Genomic DNA, 13,404 nt, shown 5'->3' with positions numbered 1-13,404 from the left:
GGTGGCAAGAGAATGTCGTCTCTGCTTTTTGCGGATGATGTGGTCCTCCTAGCTCAATCCAGCTCTGACCTTCAGCTCTTGCTGGGTAGGTTCGCGGCCGAATGTGAAGCGGCTGGGATGAGGATCAGCACCTCCAAATCTGAGACCATGGTTCTCGACCGGAAAAGGGTGGCTTGCCATCTCCGGGTCGGGGGAGAGGTCCTACCTCAAGTGGAGGAGTTTAAGTATCTCGGGGTCTTGTTCACGAGTGAGGGTAGGAGGGATCTGGAGATCGACAGGCGGATTGGTTCGGCGTCTGCAGTGATGCGGACGCTGAGCCGATCTGTCGTGGGGAAGAGGGAGCTGAGCCAGAAAGCCAGGCTCTCGATTTACCGGTCGATCTACGTCCCAATCCTCACCTATGGTCATGAGCTTTGGGTAATGACCGAAAGAACGAGATCGCGGATACAAGCGGCCGAAATGAGTTTCTTCCGTAGGGTGGCCGGGCTCAGCCTTAGAGATAGGGTGAGGAGCTTGGACATTCGGGAGGGACTCGGAGTAGAACCGCTGCTCCTCCGGATCGAAAGGAGCCAGTTGAGGTGGTTTGGGCATCTGGTCAGGATGCCTCCTGGACGCCTCCCCGGGGAGGTGTTTCGGGCATGTCCTGCCGGCAGAAGGCCCCCGGGTCGACCCAGGACACGTTGGAGAGGTTACATCTCCAATCTGGTCCGGGAACGCCTTGGGGTCCTGCCGGAGGAGCTGGTGGACAAGGCCGGGGAGAGGACGGCCTGGAGCTCCCTAATTGGGATGCTGCCCCCGCGACCCGGACCCGGATAAGCGGAGGAAGACGAAGACGAAGAAGACGAAGAGTTTGTGAACAAACTGGCCCGTGAAAAACTGGATGTGATTGATGATTTGAATATTGAGAGAGCACATCGTGTTGGGCCAAAGATGGGACATAGGGAGCGCCCCAGAGCAATCTTGGTTCGATTCCAGTCATACGCCATGAAACAGAAAGTATTGGAGGCTGCTTGGAGAAAAAGGAATGTTCAAGTGACAGACCAAAGGATTTATTTCGATGAGGATTTTACAAGCGCTGTGTTCAAGGAGCGGGCTAAATACAAGGAGGTGCGGAAAATACTCAACGAAAGAAAAGTGAAGTCACGGATCTTGTTTCCAGCGAGACTGAAACTCTTTTGTGAAGATGGAAAAGTGAAGGTGTATAGTGACCCCCATGCTGCTGCTATTGGTCTACGTGAGTTTGGAGTAAACATGAATATTCCAGAAGAGGCTCCCGATCTGGAATCAACGCTGAGGAGCGCAGGATGGGAGTCAGTTCATGCTCAACGGAGAACAAGTCCTGGTCATGAATTGATTAAAGGAGTCAACACTCTTCTGAAAAGTCACAAGAGTTGAGGTACTTTTGTGAAAAATAGTTGATGGCAAATTCTGCTGTGAAAACTCTGAAAAGATTTGAAGTTACTGAATATAACACACTTGACTATGAAAACAATATTGATCCAGATGGTAATCTGTTAAATACAATCAATGATAACTGTAAATATTACACAAATGATCAGTTTAATAGTTCTGTAGATTTAGGTCATTTCTCACTTATCCACTTTAATTGTAGAAGTCTTTACGTTAGTTTTGACCAAATTAATGCATATATGAAAACATTTAAGCACCAATTTGAAGTGATTGCTTTATCTGAAACATGGTTAAATGAAGAAAAGGGTACAGATTTTGATATGGTAGGGTACCATTTGTTTTATACAAACAGAGGAAAGAAAAAAGGTAGAGGGGTTGCACTGTACGTCAAAAGTGCCTTGAAGTGTAAATTACTGGACTCCATGGCAGTAGCTGTGGAAGATATGATGGAATGTGTAGCTGTTGAAATAGAAATGGAAAAAACTAGAAACATTATAGTAGCCGGTATATATAGAACACCTGGCTCCAATTTACAATGTTTTAAAGAAAGATGCGAAACTCTCATAGATGGATTAAATGACAACAAATCCTGGTTAATATGTGGAAATTTCAATATTGATTTACTTAACCAGAGAAACAAAATGACTAGAGACTTTATGGATGTGATGTCCAGCAGGAGTTTATATCCTGTGATCACTCAGCCTACTAGAATCACCAGTACCTGTGCTACATTAATAGACAATATTTATACAAATGAAATTGAGAAGACAGCTAACAGTGGTCTCCTAATTAGTGATATAAGTGATCATCTACCAATTTTTATAATACATAAAAATGCATTCAAAAAAACCTAAGGAGTTAGATCAGATAAAACATGTTAGAATAAGGACAGAGGATGCTATAACAGCATTTTGTAATGACTTGTTGAAGGAGAACTGGAGTGGGGTTTATGTGAAGGATGTGAACGTGGCATATGATACGTTCTTAAAAACATATAAATCTTTATATAATAAGAACTGCCCTGTAGTTGTCTGTAGAAAAAAGATAAATATGAATGTAGAACCGTAGTTAACTAAGGGACTACTAAAATCTTGTAAAAGGAAAAACAAATTATACAGAGATTTTGTCAGATACCGAACCAAAGCCACAGAAATGAAGTACAAAATATACAAAAATAAATTGACATAATTAATAAGACAAGCAAAAAAAGATCATTATAATTTAAGGCTGAAGTAAAGCATAGGTGACATGAAAAGAACATGGAGAATTCTGAATAGTGTCATAAGATCCAGGTCTCAGCATGCCCGTTATCCAGATTTCTTTACTAACGGAGATAAGATCTTGAGGGATAAAGCTGAGGTGGTAAATGAACTTAATTCATTTTTTGTAAACATAGGACCAAGTTTGGCCAAATCTCTGGAAACACAAACTAATGAAGCTGGAAAAATACAAGGAGGGAGCAAAATTTTACAGTCTATGTTTTTAGGGGATGTAAGTGAAAATGAAGTTTTGACGATAGTTAGGAAAAGTAAAAATAAAACATCCACAGACTGTGACGGGATTGACATGATGATTGTAAAGAAAACTATTGATTATGTTGTCAAACCATTCACTTATATCTGTAATTTGTCTGTTCAGAGTGGTACATTTCCAGAAAAAATGAAAACTGCAAAAGTAATTCCAATTTTTAAAAATGGTGATAGACATAAGTTTGATAATTATAGACCAATCTCAGTGCTTTCTCAGTTTTCTAAAGTGCTTGAGAAATGGTTTGTTCAGAAACTAGATAACTTTATTGAGAAGGAAAACCTCCTGAGTGAGAGTCAGTATGGGTTTCGATCACATAAATCTACATCCCTGGCTTTATTGGAATTAAATGAAGAACTTTCATCAGCAATAGAAAAAAAACAATATACAGTGGGGTTGTTTATTGATTTAAAGAAGGCATTTGACACAATAGATCATAGTATTTTACTCTCCAAGCTGAGGGATTATGGGATACGTGGAATCGCCCATGACTGGTTAAGTAGTTATTTGACCAATAGAAATCAATTTGTACAGTTAGATGTTGAAATTTCAGATTCACTAGAGATTACACACGGTGTCCCACAGGGGTCAGTGTTGGGCCCTAAGCTTTTTATTCTATATATAAATGACATTTGTGATGTGTCCAAAGTATTACAGTTCATATTGTTTGCTGATGACACGAATATATTTTGTTCTGGAAATGATTTAGAAATTATTATTCAAAATATGGTTTGTGAAATGTCTAAACTTAAGAAGTGGTTTAATGACAATAAATTATTTCTCAATTGGAATAAAACAAAATTCATGGTTTTTGGTAAGAGAAAAACTAATGATTTAGTTACATTGTCTATTGATGTTTTTTTAATTGATAGAGTAAATGAAGTCAGATTCTTAGGGGTTCTCTTGGACCATAAACTTATTTGGAAATCCCATATAAAATATATAAAACAAAAAATATCCAAAAGTATTGGAATTTTAAACAAAGTCAAAGGTTTTCTAGAAATTTCAACGCTTCAGACATTATATTACTCATTTATCTTACCATACTTAACTTATTGTATTGAGGTTTGGGGCAATACGTAAAAAACAAACACTAATCCTTTGTTTCTGTTACAGAAGAAAGTTTTGCGAATTCTATATAAAGCAAATCCAAGAGAACATACTAACAAATATTTTGTTCTATCTAAAATTATGAAATTCAAAGACTTAGTTAACTTGAAAATTTTACTAATTATGTTTAAGGCTAGAAATAATTTGCTGCCAACTAATCTACAAAGGTTCTTTGTTTTAATCCCAAAAAATGATAAGAGTAGAAAGAAACCAGAGTTTAAAAGGATATTTGTTCGTACTACATTAAAGCAAATGTGTATTTCAATATATGGTGTGAAATTATGGAATAACCTGGATGATGAATTAAAAAAATGTACAACTACTGATCAATTCAAAAAAATGTATAAAGATAAAATGCTAAAATCGTATGATTTGGTAAGTTGAGGATGGAGGATTAATGTTTTAGTAGTGATATTATTTGTGGAATTAAGAGAGCGGTTTATTTTTTGTGTATAAGGCCATTGTTGTAATTTTGTACTTTTTGTTTATCTTGTCTTAGTTAAAGGGGGTAGGTCATATAAGATTTTTTCTTCTTCCTCCCCCTATTTCACTTGAATGCTTATATTCTGATTTCAAGTTTGTATATTTAAACTTTGAGTGAAATAAAGTATTGAATTGAAAAAATTGAATTATGAAGATTTTATTATTTTTTAAACCTAACGTCACCCAAACATCAGGATTTGGCCTCTGTAGCATGTGGCCACTATCTTGTGACAGCTGGCAGATCTCTTAACATTTCTACAGTGCTACTTGAGTGCTATTGAGCCAGAAACCAAGGAGAAACCAGACTGCTGAACCAGGTGAAATCTTTAGCTTTGTGAGCGATCTCTCACCTCCAGAGTGGGTCCCCCGCTCACCATCACGTAGGTAACCCTGTATTTTTCCACAGGTGTGTTGGGAGCTGTCCAGGTGGCTCTAAAGGATTGGTAGGTTACCTCTGAAGTCACCAAGTTGGTAGGAGCCCCTAGTTCAGAATCTGTATGGGAACAAATGAGACCTGAAAGTGTTGATCTGCTGGAACAGCTGATAAGGGTTTAACTGAACCCTTTAATTCCTCATTCTGTTATTTATTTATTTTTATAATTAAAGTTTTTATTATTTTCAGATTTTTTATAACATACAAAAACATACAAAAACAAAAGAAAACACACAGGCTTGTGCCCCCCCCACCCCCCCACCCCACCCCCTCTTTCTCTTCCAGGGTACCAATGACTAACCCCCAAATTCCACTACTTCCGCTCCGGTCCGCCCCCGCCCTCCGCAGCCGCTCGCTTCCGAACTCAATTTTTACTGGTACCCGCTCCTCAACGGCTCCGCTCCGGTGCGGAGACCTGAGGTGGGCAAATAAGCATGCGCGGGATTTTCGAGATCTTGCGATACAGTCTGAGCAATAAACGCGGAAGTTAGATCCAAACACCCGTTGTGTGGGAGAAGCATCGGCATGAGCGGTTTAATCTGCCCATCATTTGTGTGTAGAGATCAGCAGTGTTTGGATCAACAAAGTGTGACTACTTTGATAGTGGAAATTGTCTCTCTCTCGTCTCTCTCGTCTTCCTCCGCTTATCCGGGTCCGGGTCGCGGGGGCAGCATCCCAACTAGGGAGCTCCAGGCCGTCCTCTCCCCAGCCTTGTCCACCAGCTCCTCCGGCAGGACCCCAAGGCGTTCCCGGACCAGATTGGAGATGTAACCTCTCCAACGTGTCCTGGGTCGACCCGGGGGCCTTCTGCCGGCAGGACATGCCCGAAACACCTCCCCGGGGAGGCGTCCAGGAGGCATCCTGACCAGATGCCCAAACCACCTCAACTGGCTCCTTTCGATCCGGAGGAGCAGCGGTTCTACTCCGAGTCCCTCCCGAATGTCCGAGCTCCTCACCCTATCTCTAAGGCTGAGCCCGGCCACCCTACGGAGGAAACTCATTTCGGCCGCTTGTATCCGCGATCTCGTTCTTTCGGTCATTACCCAAAGCTCATGACCATAGGTGAGGATTGGGACGTAGATCGACCGGTAAATCGAGAGCCTGGCTTTCTGGCTCAGCTCCCTCTTCCCCACGACAGATCGGCTCAGCGTCCGCATCACTGCAGACGCCGAACCAATCCGCCTGTCGATCTCCCGATCCCTCCTACCCTCACTCGTGAACAAGACTCCGAGATACTTAAACTCCTCCACTTGAGGTAGGACCTCTCCCCCGACCCAGAGGTGGCAAGCCACCCTTTTCCAGTCGAGAACCATGATCTCAGATTTGGAGGTGCTGATCCTCATCCCAGCCGCTTCACATTCGGCCGCGAACCTACCCAGCAAGAGCTGAAGGTCAGAGCTGGATGAAGCTAGGAGGACCACATCATCCGCAAAAAGCAGAGACGAGATTCTCCTGCCACCAAACTCGACACACTCCACACCACGGCTGCGTCTAGAAATTCTGTCCATAAAAGTGATGAACAGAACCGGTGACAAAGGGCAGCCCTGGCGGAGTCCAACCCTCACTGGGAACAGGTCCGACTTACTACCGGCTATGCGGACCAAACTCACGCTCCTCTGGTAAAGGGACTGAATGGCCCTTAACAGAAAGCCACCCACCCCATACTCCTGGAGCGTCCCCCACAGGGTGCCCCTGGGGACACGGTCATAAGCCTTCTCCAAATCCACAAAGCACATGTGGATTGGTTGGGCAAACTCCCATGCCCCCTCCATCACCCTTGCAAGGGTATAGAGCTGGTCCACAGTTCCACGGCCAGGACGAAAACCACATTGCTCCTCCTCTATCTGAGATTCAACTATCGATCGGACCCTCCTCTCCAGTACCTTGGAGTAGACCTTTCCAGGGAGGCTGAGGAGTGTGATCCCCCTATAGTTGGAACACACCCTCAGGTCACCCTAATTAAAGATGGGGACCACCACCCCGGTCTGCCACTCCCTAGGAACTGCCCCCGATGACCACGCAATGTTGTAGAGACGTGTCAACCATGACAGCCCTACAACATCCATAGCCTTGAGATACCCAGGACGAACCTCATCCGCCCCCGGGGCTCCGCCGCTGTGTAGTTGTTTGACTACCTCAGCAACTTCTGCCCCCGAGATCGGACAGTCCATCCCCAGGCCTCCCAGCTCTGGTTCCTCCTTGGAATGCGCACTGGTGGGATTGAGGAGCTCCTCAAAGTATTCCTTCCACCGTCCGACTATAGCCTCAGTTGACGTCAGCAGCTCCCCATCCCCACTGTAAACAGTGTGAGTGAGTTGCTGCCTTCCTCTCCTGAGGCGCCGGACAGTTTGCCAGAACCTCTTTGGAGCCGATCGATAGTCTTTCTCCATGGCCTCACCAAACTCCTCCCACGCCTGAGATTTTGCCTCGGCAACTGCCACTGCTGCACCCCGCTTGGCTATCCGGTACCTGTCTGCTGCCTCCGGAGACCCACAGACCAGCCACGCCCTGTAGGCCTCCTTCTTCAGCCTGACGGCTCCCCGAACCTCTGGTGTCCACCAGCGGGTACGGGGGTTGCCACCACGACTGGCACCGGCCACCTTACGACCACAGCTAGCAACAGCCGCCTCGACAATCGCAGAGTGGAACAAGGCCCACTCGGACTCAATGTCCCCCACTGCTCTCGGGACGTGGTCAAAGCTCTGCCGGAGGTGGGAGTTGAAGACCGTCTTGACAGGTTCTTCTGCCAGGCGTTCCCAGCAGACCCTCACTATGCGTTTGGGTCTGCCAGGTCTACGCGGCATGTTCCCTTGCCATCTGATCCAACTCACCACCAGGTGGTGATCAGTTGACAGCTCCGCCCCTCTCTTCACTCGGGTGTCCAAAACATACGGCCGCAGGTCAGATGATACGACTACAAAATCTATCATCGACCTGTGACCTAGGCTGCCCTGGTACCAAGTGTACCGGTGGGCATCCTTATGTTCGAACATGGTGTTCGTTATGGCCAAACTGCGGCTTGCACAGAAGTCCAATAATGAAACACCACTCGAGTTCAGATTAGGTGGGCCGTTCCTCCCAATCACACCCCTCCAGGTCAAGCTGTCATTGCCCATGTGAGCATTGAAGTCCCCCAGCAGGACAATGGAGTCCCCTGATGGAGCACTATCTAGCACTCGTCCCAGGGACTCCAAAAAGGGTGGGTACTCTGAACTGATATTTGGCCCATAAGCACAAACAACAGTCAGGACCCGTTCCCCGACCCGAAGGCGCAAGGAAGCTACCCTCTTGTCCCCCGGGGTAAACCCCAACACACAGGCAGAGAGTCTCGGGGCTAACAAAAAGCCAACCCCAGCCCTCCGCCTCTCACCCGGAGCAACTCCAGCAAAGTAGAGTGTCCAACCCCTCTCCAGGTCTCGGGTTCCAGAGCCAATGCAATGTGTCGAGGTGAGTCCGACTATATCTAGCCGGTACCGCTCAACCTCTGCCACAAGCTCCGGCTCCTTCCCCGCCAGCGAGGTGATGTTCCATGTCCCAAAAACTAGTTTTCTTGTCCGGGGATTGGACCGCCAAGGCTCCCGCCTTGGTCTGCCACCCGATTCGCATTGCACCGGACCCTTCATGTTCCTCCTGCGGGTGGTGGGTCCACAGTTGGACGAGCCCATGTATCCGGTTCGGGCTGGGCCCAGCCGGGCCCCATGGGCGAAAGCCCGGCCACCAGGCGCTCGCTCACGGGCCCCAACCCCAGGCCTGGCTCCAGGGTGGGACCCCGGTAACCCTCCGGGCCGGGTACTCCAACTCTTCATTTTAACCGCCATGAAAGATCCTTCGAACCGTTCTTTGTCTCACCCTTCACCTAAGACCAATTTGTCATGGGAAATTGTATTTATGGCTTACTTTTGTGCATTTAAACTTCAGCCGCCATTGATAGTTGATAAAAGTTGTTAAACCATGAAACAAAAACGCCTTTTGTTTATCGATTAATTGTGAAAAACGGAAATTGTGCTTGCTCCTTTTCCTGTTGGGCCGTTGTGATTTCTGTCCATTGACTGCGGAGGTGCTCCGGCGTCCGGCAAAAATAGGATCGATTCTATTTTTGCCGGACGCCGGAACAGAGGGCGGCGCACGGCGCCGCACTGCCGGAGCACGGCCGCAGTAGTGGAATTGCTCTGATTGACTACAACGGGACCGATTTTGCTCCGGCATTCGTGTCGGAGCGGAGCACAGCGGAGCGGAGGTAGTGGAATTTGGGGGTAAGAGTTTCGGGTTCAGCTATCACAGCTACATAGACCAGTAGCCATACCTAATTCAGGGTCAGTTAGGAATCCAAAATCCAGGCAGTGAGGCATTAGATTTCAAAGTTTTATGTAACATTTTTCAATGTTCCCCAAAAGCTGTTCCAGTCTGTGTCCTTGTCCCCTTTCAGGTTGCTGAGCATGGCCTCATAAGCAGCTGTTTCCGCCATCGCCGCAATCCATTCATCAATCCCAGGGCGTACTTTAGTCTTCCAATGTCTTAATATAATCCTAGATGCTGTAACTAGTCCGACCGTAATGATGCAGAAGGTTCCTCTTGAAACATTTGGTATTTGGGATCTGTCTCCCATTAAGCATAGATCCGGGGTCTGAGGGACTTCTATGCCAGACCAAGCACCCAGGATTTCCAGGACATCAGTCCAAAAGGGTAAAACCATAGAGCATTCCAAAAAACAATGTAGATATGTCCCTATTTCACTGTTACATTTCCAACACAAATCATTTGGCATTAGTTTCATTCTATGCAACCTGGTAGGAGTATTGTAGTATCTATGCAACACCTTGTACTGTATAAATTTACTTCTAGCCTCTTTCACATATTTACCACTGTCTGATAGGATATTTAGCCATTTTTCATTTGTGTATTCTGTTTCTAAGTCCCGCTGCCAAAGTAGTTTAATGCCTAAAGACTCCCCACTTAAACCATGATTAAACAGTTTATAAAACACAGAAGCAGTGTGGCGATCACGTGGCATTTTAATATAACCTAAAATATCATTGTCAGGAACTTCCTTAAATTTAGAAGTCACACAATGTCTCAATTGGAGGTATTTCCAAAAATGTCCTTTACCTTGTAATTTGTAAGTATGGGTCAGATCCTCGTAAGACATAAAGTTTCCATCTTTATACAGATCTCCAATATTACATATACCACGTGAGTGCCACTGTCCCCAAAACACCGGTACCTTACCAATACATATAGCAGGGTTATTCCAAAGAGACGCATACTTCTGGACATAATGTGAAAGCTTCAACATTTTATGTACCTTTGACCAAACCTCACAAGAGTGAATAATAACCAGATTAGTTGTATTTATTTTTTGAGACAATTTGTGTTTTGGATCAAATGGTGAACAGATATCAAATTCAATATTTAACCATTCTTGTTTTTCTTTATCTTCCTCCCAGTATTTCAAATGATAGGTAATAGAGCTTTGGGTCCAAAAGTCCCAATCCACCTTTCTCTCTGGGGGCATACAATTTTTCTGTTATTTATTTATTAATTATTTTACCCACACTCCTTTGCGTAATCTACCATCAGCAGAAAGAAAACTATTTAATATTTATGGTTGACAGAAGTTGAGACTGTGATTCTGTAGAAATCAGAAAACAGCAACATTCTGGAAGCAGTATGGTGAGTTTCTGCTGAACGTGTTGAGTCTGTTCCTACCTGAACCTTTGACGCTGTTGCACAGATTGTCTGTGAGACTGTCGACAATATCCGTCAGGAACTTGAAGTCTTGTACATTGTACATGTGGATATCATCGGGGTCAGAGGCGATGGACCTCAACTCATTCTCATCAGCATTCTTCACACCTGAGAGAAAGGTGTTTGCTCAGATGTTTGTCTGAAAACAGAATGATGATGATGCATTGACTCACCAATAGCGTAGAGCTCAATGTCGTTGTCTCTCAGATTCTGAGAGCTGGCAACAATCTCGTCCTGAGACTTCCCGTCTGTAATCAGAACACCGATCTTGCGGGAATCCGCACGCATCCCCACACTAGGATTAAAGTTGCTCTCCAGGATGAATTTCAACGCCATTCCTTTTCAACAAAAGGAAACACATGTTTATTCTGATTTAGGATCCATCAAAAAAGTCACATGACTCATGCAGTTTCCATCGGACACAAAGAAGATTTAATGTGTCAAACAAAATGTAATAAACGTCTTTGCCATCTTAAATGTGACACAATCTTCAAAATAAAATGAAAATAAAGAGGAAGTTTTGATCTTTTAGGCATTCCATCATTCCTTCAATAAATGTTATGCAACATTTTGTGAACATCAATTTATTTGCATTTATTTGTTATAAATGCCACTGTATAATTCTTGCTGTCAGTATTTGCAAGATATTGGTATTTGGGTCTGTACTGGTTAGACTTAAATGAATTAAACCAAGGTCTAGCCCTTGGGTCATAGACTATGAGCTATAAGTATATTAGTCTTTTTATACTGGGAATCAGGAGTTATTTTAGTGATCATCTTGTTTCTTATTTCTTTTTGTCCTGATTGTGCCCTGAGCAATTTTATGACTGAATAAAAACAAATAAAATCAACATTACTTGAAAAATCGTCCTAAATAATCGAGATCTCAATTTCAGTCACCATAATCGTGATTATTTTTGCCATAATCGAGCAGCCCTACCACAAAGGGTATCGTAGACTCAACAGATTGCGTGGGATGGATTTAATAAACAAATTTCTAGTTTACCAAACAGCCAAATTTATTTTATAACCCAGAATCCACAAATTCTCTCTGATACTAAAAGGTTCTGCTAAACCATCTACCGTATTTTCTGGATTATAAGCCGCTACTTTTTCCCATGCTTTGAACCATGCGGCTTATAATGAGGTGTGGCTTTAGTCAACCAGAAAGGATGGATGCTAGAAAGTCTAATGAAGGAATGGTTAAAGGAGTGCTACGAAAAGCACCCCGGAGGATTTTTTTCATAGTAAAATGGTGCTGCTTGTTTTCCCAGCTTCACCCCGGGATGATGACAGCGACACTGACATCATCACAGAAAAGGTATGTGACGAAACTCTTCTGAGGCTGTTCAACTCCGACACTGAAGAGGATGATGACTTCAGTGGTTTCAGTGCGCAGGAGGATGATGAATAAACTAAGCACTAACTTTTCTGTTTTGTTTGATACTGATCAGTTCAGTTACGTTCAGTTAAACTACATTTTCAATTCAGTAGATATCTGAGGCTTTTAGCCTGGTGCGGCTTATATTGACGTGTGCTCTATAGTCCAGAAATTACGGTAGTTTCCATTCCAACATTCCACACCTCACATTAAATCCCTCCATATCCATTACATGACATCTCATTATTCATACCTGTCATGTATAATCATTAGTTTAGGGAAATAGAAATAAATTAATTTCATAAACTATTTTCCGACTCTGTCTGAATTAATACGAAGTGTGTTTATGGTCCCTGAATAAGTAAAGTAACTGGAATCTTCTGATTAAACATTCAAAAATCAATCAGATTGATATTTCATATTTATATAGTTATCACATCTTACTGATCATTTTTAATAACTATGTAGTCAATCATCAATGCTACAAAGATCTTATCAGTATTTAGCACCAAATCAGATAAAAAATCAGATCTGATCCAAAAACTCAGAGTAAGCTGTTTATCATTATTTAGAAAAATGCCCTTATTTTGGTAAAGTTACTGGCCTGCCTCTTCTGTTTTGGTTTGATTTCCTGCTAGAATTGACGTGGCTCTCGAAAAAATAGAGCACACACCGAAACGATCGCGGCATGACGCGAGCCTTTGCAGCGCTTCGCAGCTGATGTGATCGAGGCTATATGTTAACAAGGGCGCTTCGCGGCGCTTCAGCGTCCGATGTGAACCAGGTGTTAGCCAGTAGTTTCAGGTGGGATTTAATGTTGCCCCATCTGGCCCCAGGTAAACATTTGACCATGGTTGCACGAGTCTCTAAGGACACGTTTCTGACAGTGGAGCTGCAAAGACCAGAGTCCCCTGAGCAGGCAAACTCTGTTTAATACATGGACGGGTTGGTGGTCTCCCACAGGCTGGGTTCTGGGACCATGCTTCCTACGTACCGTCACCCAGCCGGTCTGAGGTCCCAGCTGCTCAGGTTTCCTTTAATGGCAGGTGTGAACTTGAGTCGGCCAATCAGTCGGCAGTGGGTGTGTTGAACCAGATCAGTTCAAAGCAGTCCGGCTTGGGATGAGGGCGGACAAAACGACTGGTTGTGTGTGGAAAAACCCAGACAAGCCGGATGTGAACGCTTGCTACCGTGTCAGGGCGGAGTGGAGTAGACCTAGTGTGGACGCCCTCATAGAAGCAGAGAGAGGGGCTTAAGGTACGATACTTTTTTTATACCTCTAGATGGTGCCACCTGAGAAAAATACTCCAGATTT

The 13,404-nt window shown here is 44.2% G+C and overlaps 1 protein-coding gene across 7 annotated transcripts in view; it reads right to left on the bottom strand.

Moving 5' to 3' along the window:
* The window catches only part of col12a1b (collagen, type XII, alpha 1b), a 126,175-nt gene that overhangs the window by 82,659 nt on the left and 30,112 nt on the right, over positions 1–13,404 (bottom strand). For all 7 annotated transcript variants that reach the window (XM_070544698.1, XM_070544720.1, XM_070544682.1 and 4 more), the window contains 3 exons: positions 10,882–11,046; positions 10,670–10,816; positions 4,881–5,023 (listed from right to left, as the gene is read on the bottom strand). In XM_070544698.1, coding sequence (XP_070400799.1) covers positions 4,881–5,023; positions 10,670–10,816; positions 10,882–11,046 — 455 coding nt within the window. The remainder of the gene's footprint in view (positions 1–4,880; positions 5,024–10,669; positions 10,817–10,881; positions 11,047–13,404) is intronic.

The sequence above is a fragment of the Nothobranchius furzeri genome, chromosome 2 (assembly GCF_043380555.1).
Source record: "Nothobranchius furzeri strain GRZ-AD chromosome 2, NfurGRZ-RIMD1, whole genome shotgun sequence".
Classification (NCBI taxonomy): Eukaryota; Metazoa; Chordata; class Actinopteri; order Cyprinodontiformes; family Nothobranchiidae; genus Nothobranchius; species Nothobranchius furzeri.
The sequence above is the reverse complement of the archived record's forward strand: the minus strand, read 5'-3'. Positions and strand labels throughout refer to the sequence as shown.